At 37.5% G+C, this 22,263-nt stretch overlaps 1 protein-coding gene across 1 annotated transcript in view; it reads right to left on the reverse strand.

The window, feature by feature from the left end:
• Positions 1-22,263, reverse strand: part of Man2a1 (mannosidase alpha class 2A member 1) — a 196,963-nt gene that overhangs the window by 59,547 nt on the left and 115,153 nt on the right. Inside the window, exons 13-16 of the mRNA XM_008856011.2 lie at positions 5,188-5,353; positions 4,205-4,423; positions 3,153-3,275; positions 282-396 (exon numbers count right to left, since the gene is read on the reverse strand). Coding sequence (XP_008854233.1) covers positions 282-396; positions 3,153-3,275; positions 4,205-4,423; positions 5,188-5,353 — 623 coding nt within the window. The remainder of the gene's footprint in view (positions 1-281; positions 397-3,152; positions 3,276-4,204; positions 4,424-5,187; positions 5,354-22,263) is intronic.

A 22,263-nucleotide genomic window follows, 5' to 3' on the forward strand; every position in this document is an offset into this window, starting at 1 on the left:
ATTCAACTGTGAACCTAAAAATATTTTCAGCCATTTGTTGAAAGAGATGTACTGTTGCTCTAGAGTGTGTTTACTGACTATGTTAAAGCTGTAATGCAATGTTTCTTCTAATCATGTAGTTATTAAAAATTTAAAAAATAATAATGATTAAAAATTTGTATAAAATTTAAGATTGTATAAAATCTAAGATTTCAAAATAAAGCTTTACTGGGACACCAAAAAAAAATTATGTAAGAATCCAAGAAGAAGCACACATTTCACAATTGTATGTGTTCTCTTACCCTGTACATTGTAAAGTCGGACAGTATGAATAACATGCTCAAAGAAGGAGGTCACTTCTGAATAGATCCTTCCACGAGTCACTCTGACAAAGGGCGGCTTTAGGGAAACATATGGCTGAAAAGGAAACAACATTTTCAATCAAAACACTTTGACATCTAAACCTTCCCCCAAATTGTTGATGACTGTCTGTAAAATAGCAAATCCATATCATCCAATATTTACAGCTTTACACAAAAACCTTATTACTTCAGAATATGCAGGATACAAGTATCAAATATAAGGAAAGGTGTTTTTTTTTTTGTTGTTGTTGTTGTTATAAAGATTATAAAGCCTAGCCAGGTGCAGGGCACACAACTTTACCCCCAGTACTTGGGAGGCAGAGGCAGGTGCATCTCTGTGATACTGAGGCCATTCTGGTCTCCATAGTGAGTTCAAGGCCATCTGGGGCTACAGGGAGATCCTATGAAAAAACAGACAAACAAAAAAACATAAAGTCTGTATTTTCAAAATGCTTACTATGACTATTTGACTGGTCTTACAGGATCTACAAATATTCTCCTCACCTACAGAAGTTTCTAATTAAAATTCTTCTGTATTGCCTACAGAGTTATTTATTAGAACTGAAACATTCTAAATAGTGACATTTTTTTCCAAGTCAGCATGTATGACCCCAGGTTCCCCTGATAGCCAGAACCCAGGGCAAATGGTAAAGGGGGGAACAGGGGGCCAAGTATGCGAAGAGGATGCAGGATTCAGAGTGAGTTTAGCCATAATGGGGATCATTGAGTTCAGAAGCATTGCACTCTCTTATAGGAAAGACCTGATAGAAAGCAGACTCACAAACTTGAGAGAAAAAAAAAAAATTGCTGCCTGGAAACCACTGGGTTAGTTTTCATTATTTAGAATCTAAATTCAAGAAAATATGGGAATAAAGCACACAAATTATGTGACCTGAGAACAAACTTAAAGCATTTATTTATGTACTAGATATCTTAGCTCAACATGAGCATGGAAAGCGAGGTGCCGACGTGGAACACTCAAGCAGTTTGAGATCCTTGGAATGTGTAATCTGGCGTCAAACTCATCTCTTTGTTCAGAGATAAACATACTAAAGTCAATAAACTATATGACACTTTACAAAGCTCTTCTCCCTAATTATTACACACCTAGAAACGGAGTGTGGGGATAGTAATCAGGTAGAGGTTTCTGCCTACTACTTTCTTCAGATAGAATCTGCTGTGTCGTCTCCTTCCCTGATATTACAATACTGACAATTTTCATATATATTAATATGACACATAATATGACATTTTACCCTTCCATCTAACATTAGAGATATTTAAAGATAAAAATACTTTAATTACTATTATCCACACATAATAACCCATAGGCATAGCAGTATACACCTATAATCCCAGTGCTTGAGAAATTAAGACAGGTAGATTGTGTGTTTTGAGGTCAGCCTGGGCTACATACATACCAGACCCAGTCTTGGTCTCAAAAAAAGAAAAAGAAAAAAACCAAATCGAAACAAATACCCCAACCAGTAACTATCCAATGACAAAAGCTATTAAGTGAGACACATTCCAACAGCTGATGAGTAAGATTCTCTACCCATTCTGGAATGGCTCCTGTAAGCTGAAACTTACCCATAATTCTTCATTGAGTTAAAAAACACAAACAAATAAATAGTGCACCCTAAAGTGTTTAGGGTGGCCTCTGCAATCCCTAAAAAAACAATAATTTTATCCAGCAGGTTCTCTAAATTGTAGAAGAAATATAACTTTCTCAAAAGATTAGCCCTCAGGTAACAAAATATTAAGGAAAATACTTGACTCATCTTGAGGTAGGGAAAACTTACAAAGGCATAAAAGCAATGAGGAAGAGAATTAATAGAGGCAGCGCTCTTAATAGGATGACTTTTCAGTGCCCGAAATGGTGTACTGGAAAGTTCTTTAAAAACACTGGTGGGAATGAGCATCTGCATAGTCTTTCTAGGGGTAAAATAAACAATATGCATCAAAAAGCCTTCAGAGGCTTTCTTCATACACCACACAAAATGCCTCTTCTAGACAGTTATTCTCAGGAAATAACCAGAACTACATAAAAAGAAGCTACAAAGAGAATTTATTACAATGCCACTTGTAAGAAATTGGGGCAAAGTCGACATGTAACATCAGGAAATTCTGAAACACAGAGTGTGTATGAAAATTGTGCTTCCAAAAACATGCTGTTAGATTGTGTTACAAATGAAAAACAAAATATGTACAGGCCGTAAGACACAACTGTGAATGGAGGGGTGGATGTGCCTAAAATAAAAGACAATAAAAGCACATCCCAATGTTGGTGGTGACTTTAAGGCGGCTAGAGACAAGGGTAAATTCCACTGTTTTCCTCACAGTTTGCTACATTTTCAAAAGTGCCAGAATTTGCATGCACTTGATTTATAGCCAAGGTTGGAAAAAACTGTTTATTAAATTCCTAAAAGCTATGGAGAAATGACCCGGTGAACACTATATTTCCCACAGGCCTAGGTACTTTGTGTCTCTATATCCACCACATTGCATGAGTAGAAAACACATTCTCACATCACCCTAATCCTGAGCCAAGTCTAGAAGTCTCACTTCTTTGCTGCAGAGCATTCACTGGTTGGATCTTCCTCATTGAATTCCACCTCTGACATATTATTTGTTCATTTAATTTTCAAGGACAAACTGCTAAGCTTCAATGAGGATACATATAATATTAGAGCCCAAAGTTGCTCTATCTCTAACACTTATACTGATGATACACTACTGAGATACGCTTATCTTTGACTTAGTACTCTTTCAATAAGCATGGACTCCACCTGCCTCTGTAGCACTGCTCACCTGGGCCTGCCCATCAGGCAGGAAGAGATAGGCCCCACTTTTGTCTCTTTTGTTTGTAGTTCCGTACCACGAAAACTGTACCTTTATTTCATGATGTTTACCATCTTCTTTAGCTCTCATTTTCTAAAGATTGAAAAATAAACAAAAAACAGCAATTCACTACTAAAATTTTAATGGATCAGGATAGGCTGGAAATGCTATGTAACTTGAAAGACTAGGGCAGAAGGATGCTGGGAGCTCAAGGCAAGCCTGGGCTTCATATTGAGTTCCAGGCAGGCTTTGGTTTCAAAGTAAAACCCTGTCTTAAAAAAAAAAAAAAATGTAAGCATAATCAAAATATTTGGTTGAATACCAAAATTTTAGTTAACATAGTTTTAAACCAACCTCACAATGGGAACAAAATTGGAATATACTTCAAGGAACAAAGAATTCTAGACTATGCTTCTCAGATTTTCTATAGAAGGGTTGTTGTTTTTTTCCTTTTCCTTTTGATTTCCAATAAATATGGGCCAGTATGTTTTAAAAGTACAATAAAAACAAATTAAAAATTAGAATTTAGGCCAGGTGTGGTGGCACAAACCTTTAATCCTAGCACTTGGGAGGCAGAGGCACATGGATCCCTTTGAGTTTGAGGCTAGCATGGTCTACATACCGAGTTCTAGGCCAGCTAAGGCTACAGGGAGACCTTGTCTCAAAAAGAGAAAAAAAAAATTGAATTTAAAGTGATAAAATGATATACCAAATATATACTTATTTTTTATTATATCCAATAGGTGTTTTATTCTGTTGAATTGCTTTCCAAAGCGCCAATAAACATTAGCAACTTTCACACTTATCTTACAGATAACCCACAGTCAAGGGAGCAGCCCCACTGCAGACCACACTGTGAGGAACCAGTGATCACAGAAGAGCTGCAGCAGCTCATCTATCCAGTCCCGGAGACTGTCTGGTGCAGTCCTCCATGGGAGGATGGACACTCCCCCTTGCAGTAATTGGCACACGTAGTAAACATGTTAAGTGTTCAGTGAATTTCAGAACTATTCAGAACGTACCTCCATGAGCCCAGATCCATCAAACCAAAGTGCAATGAAGGGGTTCTCGATAGCCATACCATCCGTTGCATCTGTCATGCTCTCCATGTGGAATACTCCTTTTTCTGCTATCCCATCATTATACAAGACATAATTGGCCAACTGTGAGCTTGAACTTTCTAATTGTAAAATTTTATACACTTTCAGTCCCAATGGTAGTGTATGTGCTAGAAAAGAAATCTTTAAAGATAGGGTAGGGGGTTTATTAAAGAGAAATGTTATCTCCTGAAGGTAAAACATTTATACTTTAAAGGTAAAAACATCAACCTAAAAATATTTAAAAGAAAGTCATAATACTATTCTAGAAATGTTTTGGTAGCTTGGTTAGGTTATCCATGTCCCAGTTTATCCAGGAAATCCAATCACTTCAGGCAGGTAGTCTTACTAAAGACATTAATGCTTGCATCACACATGTGAAATTATATGACCATCATGTATCCTGTATGTTCTACAGCGCTCTCATCAGACACACTGAGGAAGAAATTCTCTAAGACAGTAGGGATTTAATGTCAACAATGATGGGCCCCTCCAATAATCAAATCCTTTATTTAAAAGTAATTAAAAAGATAAGCCTGATCCCTGCCAGCCTGGAGATGTTCTGCTCTCTAAATGGGCTACTTCCCATAAGAGAACAAACTTGAACTCTACTTTCCCATTCTATCTGCAGGATTATAATCAGATAACAGGCACCAGCAATGGCTTCTGACAAGCATAAGTAACTCCTTCTTAGTTTTTTAGTGTATAATTGTGTCTCTAGAAAAGTTTAAGTCATGCTCCAAACTCTAAATGCTTCATGGTTCATGTTTCTAGTGATATGTGACTCACATAATACTGCTTATTCTAAGAACCGCCCCCACCCGTGTGTGTGTGTGTGTGTGTGTGTGTGTGTGTGTGTCTTTTTTGTCTTTTTTACAATGTTTCTAAGTTCCATGGCCACAGCATACCTCATAGGCTGTTTGTGAAATGGTCCTTGCATCGCTCCAGACTGCACTGACTTGAACCTCCACAGGTTTTCCTGAATCAGATAGCACCTGCACTGTGGGGGAACTCACGCAGATAGAGATCACTGAGTTCCGTTCTTGTTCTAAAGGATTATAGACCACAATGTACCTGCAAAAACAGCTCTGTCATTACTAGGATCTCAAAATATTTTTATTTCTCTCAGATTCTTCCTAAGGCCTCAGTTCCTAGATAGTCACAGAGCCAATACATGGGCAAAAATGAAAAGCAAATTCTGATAGAATCTTCAAAGAATGGCATTCCATCACAACAAATACCATACAGTACAACCCCTAAGAGAAGCATTTTCTAAAGACAATAGTCTATAAATGCTTCACATTAATATAGTTGTAATAAAACGTTGTCCATATCCCAAAAAATGACAGATAAATATCATCTTAGTCATCTACAAGATTCAATACTCTATAATGCCTTGATCCTTAGCTAATTTTTTTGAACAAAAAATATATAATTTGTTTGTTTGCAATGTAGGGACAATTAATTTCACCTGAAAATCTGACACTCATTTTAGATCACTAAAACACAGTAACGTGTATGACTATATATGCAAATCTCATAATCCACACATGTATTTTATACATAGGGGGTGCCTATGGTTTTGTTCAAGAAACTTGGCTCTGAGGGGAAAAAAAAATGTTTATTTAAACTGAACTCACTTGTAAGAAAGCCCAAAATTTTATGTTAAATACTAGTGGGAAAAAAGATTTGATGGAGACTCAGTCAGAAAAAGGAAAATGAATGCCATCAAAGTAACTTCTGTTGATACTTACAACAACATGTAACACTTAGTATGAAAAAAAAAAAATGAACTGAAGTTTTTGGCAGACTCTTTTTGATATTCTGCATGGCATATCTTGACGTCCTTCACACCACATCTAATTTTTACAGGGTGCTTTTTGTTTGTTTGTTTGTTTTTGGTCTTTTCTAGACAGGGTCTCCCTGTAGCCCCAGCTGTCCTCGAACTCACTATGTAGACTAGGCTGGCCTTGAACTCAGAGATCCATCTGCCTCTGCCTCCCAAGTGCTGGGATCAAAGGCGGACGCCACCAGGCCCGGCCCTACAGGGTGGTTTTAAAGATAAGTATTTCTAAAAGGTATTTAAAGTCTACATTGTTTTTCCTATGGGCGTCTCTCAGTTCTCTAATATTTAAACAATTCTCCACTGAAATACCCACCATCCTTGATTTTCTCACTATCCTGACTCCATCTGATACCGTTTCATGGTGTGAATAGAAATTATACTATCATGTGACAGACCTCAGGAAATCTGCATGATTTATGATCTTACATTACAGTTACTTTACATCATCTTATCTCCATTTAAATCAGAATTTCAAAAAGGAAGGGTGATTAATATTACTCATCGATTCATTGGTAAATATTTTTAAGATCTAAACTATTTTTTTCCTACAAAATCTGTAACTGCAGAAACACAAAATGAACAGTCAGGTAAGAGCCACCTTTCCCACTAATTCACAACAGCTGGAGAGTAGCAAGCTGGTATCCGTTTGTTGTGATACACCAGAAAGTCATCACATGTGTCTCCTGCATTTTTGTTTTCATACACATTACAAACCACTCATTAAGAAATACAATACTTATAATGACCAAAGTAGAACAAAGGACACAAGAGAGAACAAAAGAAAATAAAGATAGAACAGAAAATCTATAAACCATCTCATTTGTAAAGTGCACAGCAGGAGAAGCATCTACGGCTTAAATATTCTAACACACTGACGGTGACAATACAATCCTAAGAACGTCTCCAATCCCTTGGGCTTATACCACAATAAGAAGACCTAATTTGCACCCCTTGCATACATTGAGTCACTGGTGTTCCACATGCATGAAGGAGAGCAGGCAAGGAAGCCACCAGTCACAAACACCCTAACACTCAATAAAACCCCCCTTAGCCTGAGAAGCAATTTTTAAGCCGTCAACGTGGAGCCCTGGAAAGAGGTAGTCAGCAGACTTATCTGATAAATCTGACAACTTGTTTGCAGTCTCTCAATGCGCCCCCCCCCCAAAGATTATGTTTTCACCTGGCTTTTCTCTGATCACAAACATACATGGAGAAACACTGCTGCCAGGATTCTGTGTGACCGACAGGACTATGCTGTACCCCAATGTGTACTGAGGAAGAACAGCTGATGGTCACTCATTCTCTGCATCAAGGATGTTTACACCTGAACATCCAAAATAAATGCTTTGCTACTAAAGCTCATGGACCCCAGAGCCTTCCCAAGATAGCGTGTGAAGGTGTCTATAAACCTGGAGCACACCCAGGCACCTGACACTCACAAAGCCCAGATTATGGCAAGGGGTCAGGGTACCGAGCTACTGAACAGTCATGAAGGCTGTGATCCCGAAGTCTAAGCAACAGATTAGCTAATAAACTCCCACATCACTGATTTGTTCCCATAGAAAATTTTTTAAATAATTCACGCTTAGAGTTTTAAACATATATTTGGTTTTGTACCATATTAAATCACTTTTTACAGTAAGTTGTGAACTAGATTTTGTTTTATTTCATTTAAGTAGATAATTAGTATTTGACCATAATGATGTTTCTACTGTACTGAATGATTATATAATTTTCACGCCAAGAATCTATTCAAAAACTTAATGTGCAGAGTATTAATGAGCATAATGCTGTGCTAAGGAAATAATTTTTAACGTAATTAGAGATTCGCAGCATGCTGTTCAAGGGCATCACAATACAAATTTATCTGACATACATTCAAACTTCTATCTATGTACATTTTAAAGTAGAATACAGAGAAAGCATAATCACAAATTTAATCTTCTTAGAAATAGGTAGATCACTGAAAATTAACTAAATCCCATTGGCAGTACCATGCTTGGTGGTCAAACAGCCACCAAAGTTGCAGTGCCAATTACACCAAGCACGAGTTAGACCTTCAGGTGTAAATGGAATCAACAAGTTTCAGCATCATATTAGATTACCATTCACTCACTGAAAATTAACAGTACTTATCCATACTAACAAGACTATTGCTGATATTCTGAAAACAGAGAGGATTTGTTTCTATTTTATGTAGTTAGTACTTGAATGGGGAACTCAGCTTTTTCTATAACTTCTTTCCTCCAATTTCCTGCACATTAGGATTAGCTTCTCAGTTATTATCCGTCACCAAGTCATGTCTGGCTTCCTCATTCTCATTGTGACACCAGCCCCTGACAACTTGGTGTTATAGGCAATTATTTCAATTCTTTAGAAGGACAGCTCTCATCTCATGAAGAAAAAGCACTCATCTGTTACCTGTCAATCAAATGACAAAACAGGAGAATAATGTACTTCAGCAAGGAGAAAATAATGGAAGGACATTTGAATGCTCATGCCAATCTGGGAACTAATGGAAGAGCTGGAATTTAACTGTAAATGGGGGTCTGTCCTTGAAAAACATACTGAGAATGAGGATATTCAGAGTTCCTTCACCCTTTTTGAAAAAATAATTGACATCACGTTAAGAAAGACAACTGTGGCAATCACCGAGTCCTCTTTGGTGCAAACTGAATCAGGGCATAATACGATACAAATAATACACCAAGACCACACAGGTGTCTTCTGACAGATGAAAGATGGCATAGACGGAAGATGCCCTTGGCCAGTGGGACCTTGGGATCATCACGCAGGGTGCTTCTTATATCTAGGACAGTTGTTGAATTGTGTGGCAACCTGGAGGCACAGCCTTTCTTTCCCAGAGGGAACTAAGGTTCTGTAAGGTCAGGTACATCACCAAGACCTACCCAGCTAAAAGCACCACGACAGGGCTCAGAATTCTGTCTGAACCCTAGCATCAGCTTCTTAACTGCATTGCTCAATGTCAAGTATATTCAGATCTTTTTGACAGCTGGGCTTTCCTGTGGTGATTCCTATAGTCCTGAATGTATGTGAAGAACTTTCTCTTCCACTATACTAAGCACTCCCACTGAGACTCTCTCCTCAGGAAGCTCAGGATGAACAAAAAACTATTTACATTTCAAGTGTATTACATTTATGAAGAAAACTTATAAACGAAAGTGGCAGAACAAAAACCAAATCTTGCAATATATACCAAGAGGTTCATCTTCTGGTGGGTGCAGCAAGCCAAAGCAATATTTTAGGGAACATTAGGATTATATAAGGAAGATAAAAATGAGAAGTATTTCTCAAGTCTTCTGTAAAAACAAGGACCATGATAGACCCATTGCAAGTCACAGAGAAAGTGAGGAACAAGGCAAAGACTGGAGTTCACTTTGACAATTCTTAACCAGTGGCAGCACAGTGAAAATATATTCAGCTTCTCCAAGAAACCTCATCAGTGAAGCATAAGAAGAGAGCTCAGTATTCTGAATATGGAAATGCAGGGATCAATATGTTAAGAAACATGGGAGGAAAGATTATTGTTAAGTGTTAAACAAGAAAATTCTTAGAAAATGACCTAGCACAAAGTAGAGTCTGGATAATTACTCATTTCTCCCCTGTCACTTATGCTGTGGCCATGGTAGCCCACTCAAAGACCCCAGTATATCAGCACACCAGATGGAACAATGAGTGATTTAATGATCCCACCATATCACACTGCTACAACTCTTTATATTATGAGAAACATTGTCTAAACAAAAGAACTGAACCACAAGTGGGATCATACAGAAACCTTGAACCAAAGGTTCTTTCTCTAAGTAAGTTTTCTGTTGCTATGATAATTACCATGACCAAAAGCACCTTGGGGAGGAATGGGCTTATTTGGCTTAAAGCTCACAGTCCATCCTTGAGGGAAATCAAGACAGGAACTCAAGTCAGAAACTTGGAGGCAGGAGCTGAAGCAGAGACCATGGAGGAATGCTGTTTCACTGGCTTGCTTCCGCAATGATCCCCACCCCAAACACGATCAAGTCCATCACAGCAGTACCCCACCTCTGGTACCAATTTATGTTCCTTTTATTGTCAATACTGTGACAAATCATTAACCAAAACTGAGTTGGGGAGGAAAGGGTTATTTTCCCTTACAGACCATCATGGAGGGAAGCCAGGGCAGGAGCTCAAGACAAGAATCTTAGGGAAACATGGAATTGTAGGGGAAAGAAAGAAGAGTATGAAGGGAGGTTAGGCATGGAGAAAATACAAATGAAATCCTGCTCCACGGACTCTTTAACTTGGATTAAACTTCACCAAGTCCCTCATGCTGCTGCACTATAAGCATTAAAATCACAGTAGTTATCTATGACCACAAGTTGGGATGGAAATGCCATTAAAGTCAGTGCAATTAGATTCAAACTCTTCAAGTGGGCTGATGTACTCCACAAGGACACTTGTGAGAGTGGGGACATAGGAACAAGCAAGAGAGAAGGCCATGCAAGAAAAGCAGCAAGAGCCTGGGGAGTCAGAGGAGGGAGTCACAGCAGGACAGCTGGGAGATCAAATGTCAAAGACCTGGCCTTCCCTTGGAGCTGAAGAAGTAATGTTCAAAGTGCAACCTAAAAGAAGGCAACACAAGACAGAAGGACCAGGAGAAAATCTACCAAAATATCATCAAAAGCTATTAGGAGGCAGCAGCACCAGAACCATTATTTTTATATTTTTCAACCTTCTTATATCTATATTTATAAGTTATATCTAATATAACTTATAAATATAGTTCTATCTAATATTTATAAGTTGGGAATAAGAAAAATCATAAAAAAATGGACTTTGACAAGAGTTTCCCCTTCTTAATCAAGTCATTCCTACTTTCAGAAATTTATTATGACACTACAGAACCACCAGAAAATAATCAGCAAAAATATTCAAAATATATCATATATAACCAATCTTAACATTTAAATGTTACTCAAAGCATTTTACTTCATAGCTAACTACCATAATGATTGAAATTGGGAACTATAAATGCTATAGTATTATAAGAATATTCTGGACTATAAAAAAAGAATGAAGTATAAAACTATATAACATGGTAATAAAAAATACACTGGTGCCAATAACTAAGCTTGAACAGTAAAGGCTAGGTCTTGGGGGGTTTCAAGGTACAGGTAATGACCCCAGGTCCAATAGGAGTCAGGACATGGCTAAAAAGGGTCAACACAGATTGACCCTAAGGGACCAAAATTAATTTGCAACTTAGAATCTACTCTCCCAGTAGAAATATATAGAGATCAGAATTTCAGGTATTGACAGGCAGTGTAATGGTCTCTAAAATGCCCTTAATGTCTAGGACCTACAACTATTGCTTTTTGCAGCAGAAGTGACTTCAGAGGCCAATTACACTTGGGTTCTTAGGTGATGAGGTTACCTTCTATTTAGCTGGAGCCAATTCATTCATAAGAGGGATGCAGGAAGACTCAATTGAGAAGGCCAACTGACCAAAGAAGCAGGGGGTTGGATATCTGAGGAATAAGCCACAAGCCAAGGACAGCAGCCTCTAGGAGATGAAAAGACAGAACTGGATTCTTCCCTTGGCTGTTGGAAGAGACCAATCTTGTCACTACTTAGTTCACGGAAAATGATACTGCATGTGTGTGTGCATGCATGCGTGCATGTGTTTGCATGTGTATGTAGGAAACTAAGTTTGGGGGTAATTTATTAGTCATCAGGCTATACTATGCCTACTAAACACAAAGGTTTAGTTTCAGTTCCATACCCCCAAAATTGAGACATGTATCATGAAATACACATAAAGCAAAACCTGGAGTCCTGGAAACGTGGGTATGTCAAATGAAGAGTAAGAGCTCAGGATCCTTGGAACAGAGACTAAAATAACATGGCCAGCCACTTAATATGCCTCCCAGAGTCTGCAAGGAAGACCTCCTTCCACTTCTGGATCGGAGGGCTACGCGCCTGATGTGTCTAATCTTCCCCTGTTCTAATACCAGTGCCTATAGCTAAGATTAAGGAGAAACAAGTAAAAAACACAAGTATACATTTTTTTAAATGCACATGACCAATAGTCCCTTACATTAGCCAACATAGCTATTTTTAACTTTTAAAAATTCTATTTATTTAATCTTTGAATATCTGATTTCAGAGCCCAGTCACCGGAGACAAGCACATATGTACCAGATACTTCATAGTTCCAAGGCTTCTTGGCTTAAAAACCTTCTATTTTATAAAGTAAACAAGTCACTAATATTTAACAAGTTTTCCCATAAAAGTCCACTACAAACCAAACAATAACAATTAACACTTATTTCCAGCTGATGTTGAAGTTCATACTTACAAGAAGAAAAACTAAAAATATTAATTTCTGAAAGTTTCTTGTTAAATATGGCCTAATCTAATAAGAAACTAAGTTCAATATTCAGGTATAAAAAACCATCAGTAATGAAAATTATACACTGCTGTGCAGGACATCAAGTCACCTGATCTTCCTATATGTGGAAATATATTCATTTCTCCAGGTACTTATGAGAAATAAATTTGTTTAAATGGATGGACAGACACTGAATTTATCATTCACAATGGAGAGTCAGGTCCAAAGACAAACTTCAAAAGGAAAGCATAGGAGCTTCAGTGCATGTGTGATCAAATGCAGATGTAAATCTGCCTTTGCCAAAAGTGATGTAACTTCTAAAACTGCTGTTTTCCATGGAGCACTTTCTACAAATACTTTAATCTCTTCAAATCCAAGAGTTCCATAAAATATTACTAAATAGTTCTTCTTTGTTTAAATGAATACTATATCGCTAATAAATATTCCTTAAGTCAGGAATTATGTTATTTACCTTACTACTAGACAAACTAATCAATCAAATACAAAATTGTACTAAAGGAATATTTTTGTTAGCTTAACTCTAAATACAGTTGACATAGCTGAAAAGGTGCAGCTTTTCAAATCTCACAGTGATGATATTATTAATATACTAATAAGACCAACAACTAGCACTTAATGAGCCTTGAGAACAGGGCTGACCATGACGCAAAGCTTTTCTTTAATTAAACTGCTTTTGCCTCACACCCCCGAGGCCCTCGTAAAACCACACCTGATTTGTAGATTCATAGCATGATTCCACATCCAGCTCATGGACATGTCATCACTGAAAGGGCAGATTCAAGATTCAAGCATGATCAGCATGGCTCTGAGGCAGCTTAGGAGGCCCTGCTGACCTCCTGCAGTGTTAGAGTATTTAGGAGCTTGTGATCCTTGCCCAAAGCTACCATCTACAGTTTCAGAATCCCATTATCCTTCCAAATGTCCACCCCAGCAGAGTGTTCAGTCTAACAACCCCTAACTTACAAGAGCAAAACAGGGTGAAAGAGAGGTCTTTGGGGTGATAAGAGTTAAGTTACCTATTACTTGTGCTACTAGAATAGAAACACAAGTAATTCTTTCAGAAAATTCCTACTTCTTCTAAGAGGTGGTAACAGCAAGCTTTTCATGTTGTAGTTGTCAATCTGTGATACTGATGAAGCTTTGGAAGATAGAATCTTTATCCTGTGTACAAGTTGCTAGATATACTACTCTATTTCCCAGAATGAGTGCTTGAGGGCTCTACCCCAAAACCTCCTTTTCTGCCGTGTATCCAAATGGAACTTTTAAAAATGCTGCATGCTTCAACAGACAGGAAAACCAAATGTCATCTGGATGTGGCTGTGAAATCTTCTATTTCAACCCTAGTTCTCCCAAGATATGCAGCAAATGAAATGGAAGGTCCAAAAAGCTTGTTAGTGACTGAAAGGGACCAGAATTCCAGCCCTAATCTCCACACATGGCTCTTATCTTAGTGTCATGTTCCTCACAAGCATTAACAGCAAGATCTGTCAAAGCACAGTGATACAGAAACAGAGTATCAGAAACGTTATCAGAGTTTGTAGTAACAGATATAGCTCAGAATGACGGTGAATTAACCCTCAAAAGTACAGCTGAAAATTCCAGGGTTTCTTCACATTGTAAAAATCAATTCTAAAATGATAAATATGATCAAAGTAGAACATGTAATCTTGCAAATTATATGAATAAAAAAGGACTGAAAATTTCTATCACATCTAGTTCACAAAAGAAAAAGTAAGTCAGCTAAAAGAATATTCCTTTTTAAGTACTCTAAAATTTTTGATACTAAAGCAATTTAAAAAAGAGAGAGGGCCGGGCATGGTGGCACATGCCTTTAATCCCAGCACTTGGGAGGCAGAGGCAGGGGATCTCTGTGAGTTCAGGGCCAGCCTGGTCTACATAGTGAGTTCCAGGACAGCTGGGGCTACAGGGAGACCGAAAAAAGACCGGAAAAAAAAAAAAAAAACAGAGAGGAAAAAGTATACATAATTTGGCTGACCCCAAAAGTCTTATCATCAGTTAAGTTGCTGTCACTCTAAAGAGTTTTGCCGAAAACAAAAATACCATCTGTTTTATTTCAAACATTAAGATGTTCTATTTTCTTGTCAATTCAGAAATCACATCTGTAGTCATCTCCAGAAAAGACAGTGAAAGACATTATATTTATGGGTGGCTGCATAAGGAATGATTTTCAATCAAAATGTACTTTTCATCTACTGGAAGAAAATTTCATTTCTCCAATGAATAAAATGCTATAACTCTGAAAGAACATACAGCACACAAACATGGTGATTTTCACAAATCGAAAAGACCTTAAAAGTTAACACAGTAAGATAAGGTTGTTTTGCTGTTAAAGACAGGAAAAAAAAAGAGCTCCCCTTTCACTTTGTCTATCTTTGTTGATACACGCAATCAATCTTGTAGGAAGTTTCCAGGTGAACAGAGAGGAGCAGTATTTTATTGGTACTGCCTCTCTTTATGTTAGTCAGCTACCATACAAGCAGTAAAAACAAGAAAACAACAAAACACAGTCACTTTCTAATTTCAAAACACTTAGAAACAGTATTCATACTCAGAAAGAATTTTTACTGTATGCTCCGATGAACTGATTAAAGATGATACAGAACACCAGAGAGACATCACTCACAGTGAATGCAAACACAGTGTCACAGGATGAGCAACACATTCCGAAGAACAACACACAAATCGTCCAACTAGCTGGGTGACTCAGCACATATTAAGAGCCTACGACCAATCTGAAACACAGGAATGTCTTACTTAGTCCAGTAACCCAATTTCACAAATAATTTTCTTGCCTAAAAAAATAAAATGACATAAGGCTACTTTTCAAATAAAGATGCAACAACGCACATCTAAAGGCTCTGTTTAAAATTTTTCCTTTACCACAAAGTTGTGAAGTGCTCTGAAGTCCAAAATGGGCTTGAAGCCCTCCTGATTATTTCAGCCATCAGGATACCTTCACTAAACTCCTTTTCCTTGTTCCTCTTGTAGTGCACACTTTATTAATCTGCATTTAGAAGGGAAAAAAAATCTGATTCAGAAGAATGGAAGACCTTAAAATATGCCGCATCACTTCACTCAACTCTCTGGACTGCTTCCAGTTAATAGGTTTAAGTTAGCAACTTCAGAAGGACCAAGGGACACCAGGAGAAGCGTCTCGAAGCTCAAAAACTGAACAGAGAACTAAGTGTGCAAAAAGCTGAAAAAAGAATACACAACTATGAAATATCTGTCATCTAACCATTAGTAAGCCCTCACCCCGACAGAAAGCACTTAAAAATCACTCATATTCCACATAGTATACTTCAAGACCTTGCATTATTTAACTTCACAGTGCATTATATAACTTCAACTAGCAAGTAAAACAAAATTCCAGCACAGAAAAAATAGAACTGTTCAAAATTTAGAGAATCTGATAGACACACCAAAATTAATGCCAAGTATTCTTTGATACTATCTGATCTCCTACTTAAAGTTTTTCTTAGGTTCTCTGAAGTCATGTATTTCTAACTATCTTAAACAGAAATTACTACAATCCTTTGTGGAGGTGGTAGTACTTGTGCTTTCTGTCTTCGAATCACAAGGAATCAAAGTATTTCATCACAATTACACACAGACAGCTGTATATTTTCCCTCCACTCCTTCACATGCCGAGTACCGTGACTGATAGGTAACTACAAGACGTAAGCACCAAGCAGTCACCTTAATTTCATCAGACAAACCATAAAACTAAAATATACTGTATAAAAAAATAAACTGTATAATAATCTGATAAACTAGAACCACACAGTTAGTGGAGAAAGTCTGATGTAAAAAGTAATTAATAAAGGGCAATTAAAACACAGACTAACCAGGCCATTTAGCAAGAGCTCTCTGAACACTTAACTACTCTGCTATCCCTTTTCAAGAAATTAAACTCACAACCATTATTTTAAATGCAGTATATAATTGCTTCCAAAATAAAATTTAAAATAATTTGTTCCATGGAACAAAATAACAGCAGACTAATTTTAAGGCCTTGAGAAGAAAGCCTCTTTTAAAACCCAAAGACACCGATTTCAAAAGCACTAAGGAAGCAAACCCCACACTGCACCACTTAAAACCAGTGTGAGACAATGGCCTACCAACAACCATTTCCTTCAAACTTGTAAATGACAAAGTGTATATAACTGTGCTGTTTAAGGTAACCTATCATAAACATTGATCTGCCTGATGGAAGAACTGTTTAAAAAAATGTTACTTCAGGAACCGCAATAATGGAATAAAAAAATAGAAACTGAACAATGAGTTCTGATAACCAGCAAGCTTGAGGGTAGTCAAGAAGCTGGTTACAATAGCTAGAGTCGGGGAAAGGAACCTTGCAAAGCTGGAAGGTCATCTCCACTATGTTTCATGTTTAGGAACTGCAGCACAGTGTGGTAAAGTCAGCAAAAAAAAAAACCTCTTGACAGTCAGTTTTCAACAGGCTTTAAAGCGACTGGAATCTGGACAGGAGAAAAGTGCAAGCGTGGGGAAGCACAGAGCATAGTTAGAGCTTGCTGCCATTCAGAAGGTAGGTCCTGTGATAATGTTGCTCATCAACTTGCTAATTTATTAAAACAAGTCATCAGTTCTCTGAAATTTTTAGCTTTCTCAATCTACCATCCATAAAATCGAAAATGCTCTAGAAAAAAACTCAGATTCTTAACTCATTTGTTGGGAAAACCTAGATTGAACCAACACAATGCAATATGCGAACTTTATCATATTTTATTTGAACATTCAAAAATTCTGAAACATAATCTGCAGCTTTATGCCACATATGCATATTACTTTACTAAAATTAAAAACAAATCTCAAAATTCACAAATATATTTGGCTCTAAAGCAGGTAAGACATCAGAGCCTTGCCTCTATAGGCATTCTACACTACAGATCCTACCTATTTCACAGACAAGTAAAAAAGACATTATTTGTGTAGTTTCTGAGCAAGTAAGATTCAAGAAATGAATGAGTGAAGAAAACATGAACACATCTCAGAACAATGCAAAAACAGACGAACCACTGAATAGATGACTGTGTGTGACAGGAAATAAAAACAATTTTACTATGGACCTAACACAGGTCACTAAGAAACTGTAACTATTTAAGAATATTCAATTTTCTTAATATTGGCTCTGCCAAATCCCAATAGGATATACATATTCTTATTTTATGAGCATTTACTTTTCTCACTTTACCAATTCTTAATTTGTCTGATCCAATCATGTTGGTTTTGGACAAAAGATGAAATTTCTCATTTTTATTAATAAATTTTTAATGATTTCTCTACCTAACCAATGTTTTGAGGATAAATTTTGAACACTTTTCTAGCACACAAAGCTCATTTATCAGATCTGTTTCTATGGTATACAGAACAGGACTCCAGTGAATGGGTGTGGGGAAGGGAAGTCAATAAGTAGAAAATATGGCAGCCACTCTTCGATCTGATTAGAAACTGCCAGATATCAACCCAGCAGCAACTACTGACTAACAGACACCCAAACCTAATTTGTTTTAAGTTGGCAACAGTTCTAATTTGGGAGTAAAAATAATCAAAGCATGACTAAGGATATAGCTCAGTGACAGAAAACTTGCCTAGCATGTGCAAGGCCCTAGGTTCTATTTCCACCCCCACCACCACCCCCACACACCCATACACATACACCAAAAGGGACAACTGATTCCCCATGCTCAAGGTGGACACATGGTATTATGTCACCAGAATTCTGTAAGTGGTGATTTTCAGAAATTTATTATATCCCCAGTTCAACAAAAAGCTCTCATCCCTTTCTAGATCGATCACATGTGCAATGCACGAGAAGCCTATCAGGACTCCACAAGAGCTTGAGCAACAAATTCAAAATATCAGGGCTAAAAGGGAAAAGGAGCTTGGACCATTGGTACATCATGGAACATATCATGGGTCCTCATCTGCCTACTTTGGATCTGGTTCTTAAGAAAAGTCAACTTCTTTCTTGTGACATTATAATAAGGAAGCAGAAGAATTCAATACAAAATAAAGCACTAACCTACAAGAAGCAACAGAGTCATGGGAGGTCAACACATACCAAAAAATCTCAGAAATCAGTTAACACTGACTTCAAGATAAGTGTAAATTTTTAAAAAAGGCTTATTACTTGACAAATCTTGTTAATCGTGAATCAAATGACACGTAATTTTTGTTCATAACTGTCACCATTCGCCTCCAATTTTTAGTTATTAACTTAGTAAACATTTCCCATTTTACAAGTACAAATGACTTCATAAAAGTATCCATTTCTTTTTTTAAAAATATTTTATTATTTTTATGTGTATGTGTGTATTGCCTGCATGTAGGTAAGTGCACCTGTGTCGTGCAATGCCTGCGCCCGTGGAGGACAGAGAGGCTGTTGGATCCCCTGGAACTGGAGTTAGGGACAGTTGTTAGCTGCCATCTGGGTACTGGGATTCAAACCTGGGTCTTCTGCAAGAACAGCCAGTGTTCTTAACCACTGAGCCATCTCTCCAGCCCCAAACTATCCATTTCTTTAATTCAAACACATCATTTTTATTTTCCCCAAGGTACTTGAAAGACAAATTTAACAAAAACTTAAGCTAAAACCTCAGGATTTACTAGTTCTATGTTCCCTTTATTACAAAAAAAAAAAAAAAAAAAAAAATACTGCAGGCAACTTTTTAAAAATTTTCAAACTTTAGGTAACATTCTACAAATGCTGAATTTTAATCAATTCATTACTGCTGATGAGCATTTACATCTTTTAAGATTATCTGTTTCCACGCTACACAGAGCTGGGAGGCTAATCTCCTTTCCACAGCTGTCTCCAGCTCATCTCCACACCTGATCATTCCTTCAAGACTGATTCCCCTCAGTGCAATTCACATCTCTAGGAGCACACACTGCAGGCTGCTTTCTCAGAGACTGCTGGGTGCTGGGCTACAATGGAGAGCCAGGGGACCTGTAACAGGTTTTATAGGAAGTCCCTTCAGAAGAACACTATGCATGCAGTCAGCAGGACAACAAGACATAAACCCGCAATCTCATGTTGGCACAGAAAGTGACAGCTAGCCTTTTCCCAGAGAACTCAGGAAACATTTACAATGGATGAAACAGCTAAGCTGAGTCTTAAAGGCAAATGGTATACATGTCTGGGGTAGGTGGGAAGTCTTTGGAGAGGCCACTTTTTTTTTTTTTTCCAAGCAGCAAAGATAAAAAATAAAAAAAATAGCATAGCAGAAAACTCATAATTACTGAGGGGCTTCAGCAGATAGGACAGGCTAGTGTGTTGTGAAAAACAATTCTAGAGACCAAAGTACAAACACAAGCCATACCAAAGATCCTACAGTTTATATTTAGGGTAATGGGAAGATGATGGGTTTTGGAACTTAGGAATTATAACACAATTACTATTACTGGCTTAATTCTTAAGTGCTAGGTCTTATACTATTAGGTTCATATACATAATATTGTTTTGCCCATTTAACAATGTTAAAATCATCCAGACACTAGCAACCTGAAGCAGGGTAGTGACATTCAAGGTAGAAAGAAGAGGCTAAATTTGTTGAGAAAGTTGAGATACTTTCAGAAGTACCACCAAAAGATCTAGTGTACGTTTGGGCATAAGCTAAAAGTAAAAGACTAAAGAGCAAAGATGATCAAGGTACACTTGTAATTTATAGTCTAATAAACATTTGAAAGTCAAAGGAGCCACTAATGAAAAATTATAATACATGGTTGAAGAAGCTGAAGTGAAAAAGTTTGGGACCACAAAGGGTCAAGGAGCAAAGAAGAGTTCTGTTCAAAACACACTGAAATGGGTGCAGTGTTGGGCCATCCCCATAGAGCTCTGTGCATGCATGCTGTGTGTGTGTGTGTGTGTGTGTGTGTGTGTGTGTGTGTGTAATGGTCTCTGGACATGCAGCCTGGGCTGCCTTTCATCTTAGATTCTCCCAGCAGCAATCCCTGTGAGATGTGAAGACTGCCCTGACAGTAAATAAAGGCAATGGGATAGGAAACATCATTCTCATCAGAGGCTTCAGGCTGTTCAACTTCTGGAGGCAAAGCAATTACTGGAGACCTCCTTCATGTTTCTGTTTCTCTACCTGTTTCAGGTGTTAGAGTCTGAAGCCAGGCTGGAGAGATGGTCAGCAGTTACGAGCAATGACTGCTCTTGCTGAAGATACAGGTTCAATTCCCAGTACTCACATGGCAGCTAACAACTGTCTCTAACTCCAGTTCCAGGGGATTCAACCCTCTCTTCTGACCTCTATTGCACAACATGGGTGCACTTACATAACATGCAGGCAATATACTCATACACATAAAATAAAAATATAAATATTAAAAAAGGAGTCTGAAGCTGTAGACAAACCTAGCTCACTATAAACAAATTTCCTTAATAGTGTAAAAGTTCTATCAAAATTGCATGCACGCTTCTACCTCCAGTTTGGTAATAAAAAAATACAGTAATTCTTTGGATTTCTCAGCGTTAAATTATTTCCAATGACTTTTTGTTATTTAATTTTGAATTCATTTTTATATAACTTTTTTCTTTGAGAATTTCACACATGCATGCAATGTATTCATCTTCCATTCCTACCTCCAACTCCTTTCAGATCTGCCTCAAAATACCTCTCCCAAATTCATAACCCCTTTGTTACATAACCCACTGACTCCAATTAATGTTATACACATATACATGGGTCTGGGGCCATCCACTAGAGCATGGTCAACCTACAAGGGATCATACCCCTAAAGAAAATTTATTCTCCTTTCCCTAACAGCCACAAATGAGTTGACTATCAAGAATATCTTAAAATGTAATATTTCTAAAAGGGAAGGACGTGTATTATGTCTTTATTTGAGAAGATATCCTTTTTGCTGCCATTAAATATGAAAGATAACTTTGAAGGGCAGCTGATGTAGCTTAGTGGCAGAGTATTCACCTAATATTCACGAGGCCCTAGATTTGATCTAACCAAGGAGAGGGGGCAGGGAGAGAAGAGGATGGGAGAGGAATAAAGAGAGGTAGGCAAGCTCTGGATATATTTCAAAATATCACACTTTTTTATCACACAGAAATTAAGTCAGCATCTGCTCTTGATGCTGAAGCTTGTATCACTTTGCTGTACAGAAACTTTTTTAATTTGATAAAGTCCTATTTATCAATTGTTGGGATTACTTCCTGAACAACTGAGTGAACTGAACACTCAGAAAAGTCCTTGCCTATGCCTGTATCTGTAAGCTTCTTTAACATTTCCTCTAACAATTTCAGGATTCCAAGTCTCATACTGAAATGTTTGATCCATTTTATTTTTTTGTAAAGGGCAAGAGATAGGGAACTAGTTTCACTCTTGTACATGTGGGTATCTAGTTTTCTCAATATCATTTCTTGAAGAGGCTTTCTTTCCTCCAATCTGTATGGGAAGGAGGGAGGGAGGGAGGAGAGAAAATCATGCAGCTGTAGGTGCACAGATTTATAATATCTGGATCAGTATTCGATTATACTCTACTGATCTGCCTGCCTTTTTTCTAAGAGTACCATGCTGGTTTTATGAGTTTGGCAGTAATATAACTTGAAATCCGGTATGGTTATTCTTCTAGCATTATGAATTCTGCAGAGACTATTTTTGACTATCCAACATCTTCTGTGCTTCCATATGAATTATAAGCCTGATTTTTCTATTTCTATGA

Source organism: Nannospalax galili, unplaced genomic scaffold (assembly GCF_000622305.1).
Source record: "Nannospalax galili isolate Female #2095 unplaced genomic scaffold, S.galili_v1.0 scaffold27, whole genome shotgun sequence".
In the NCBI taxonomy this organism is placed as follows: domain Eukaryota; kingdom Metazoa; phylum Chordata; class Mammalia; order Rodentia; family Spalacidae; genus Nannospalax; species Nannospalax galili.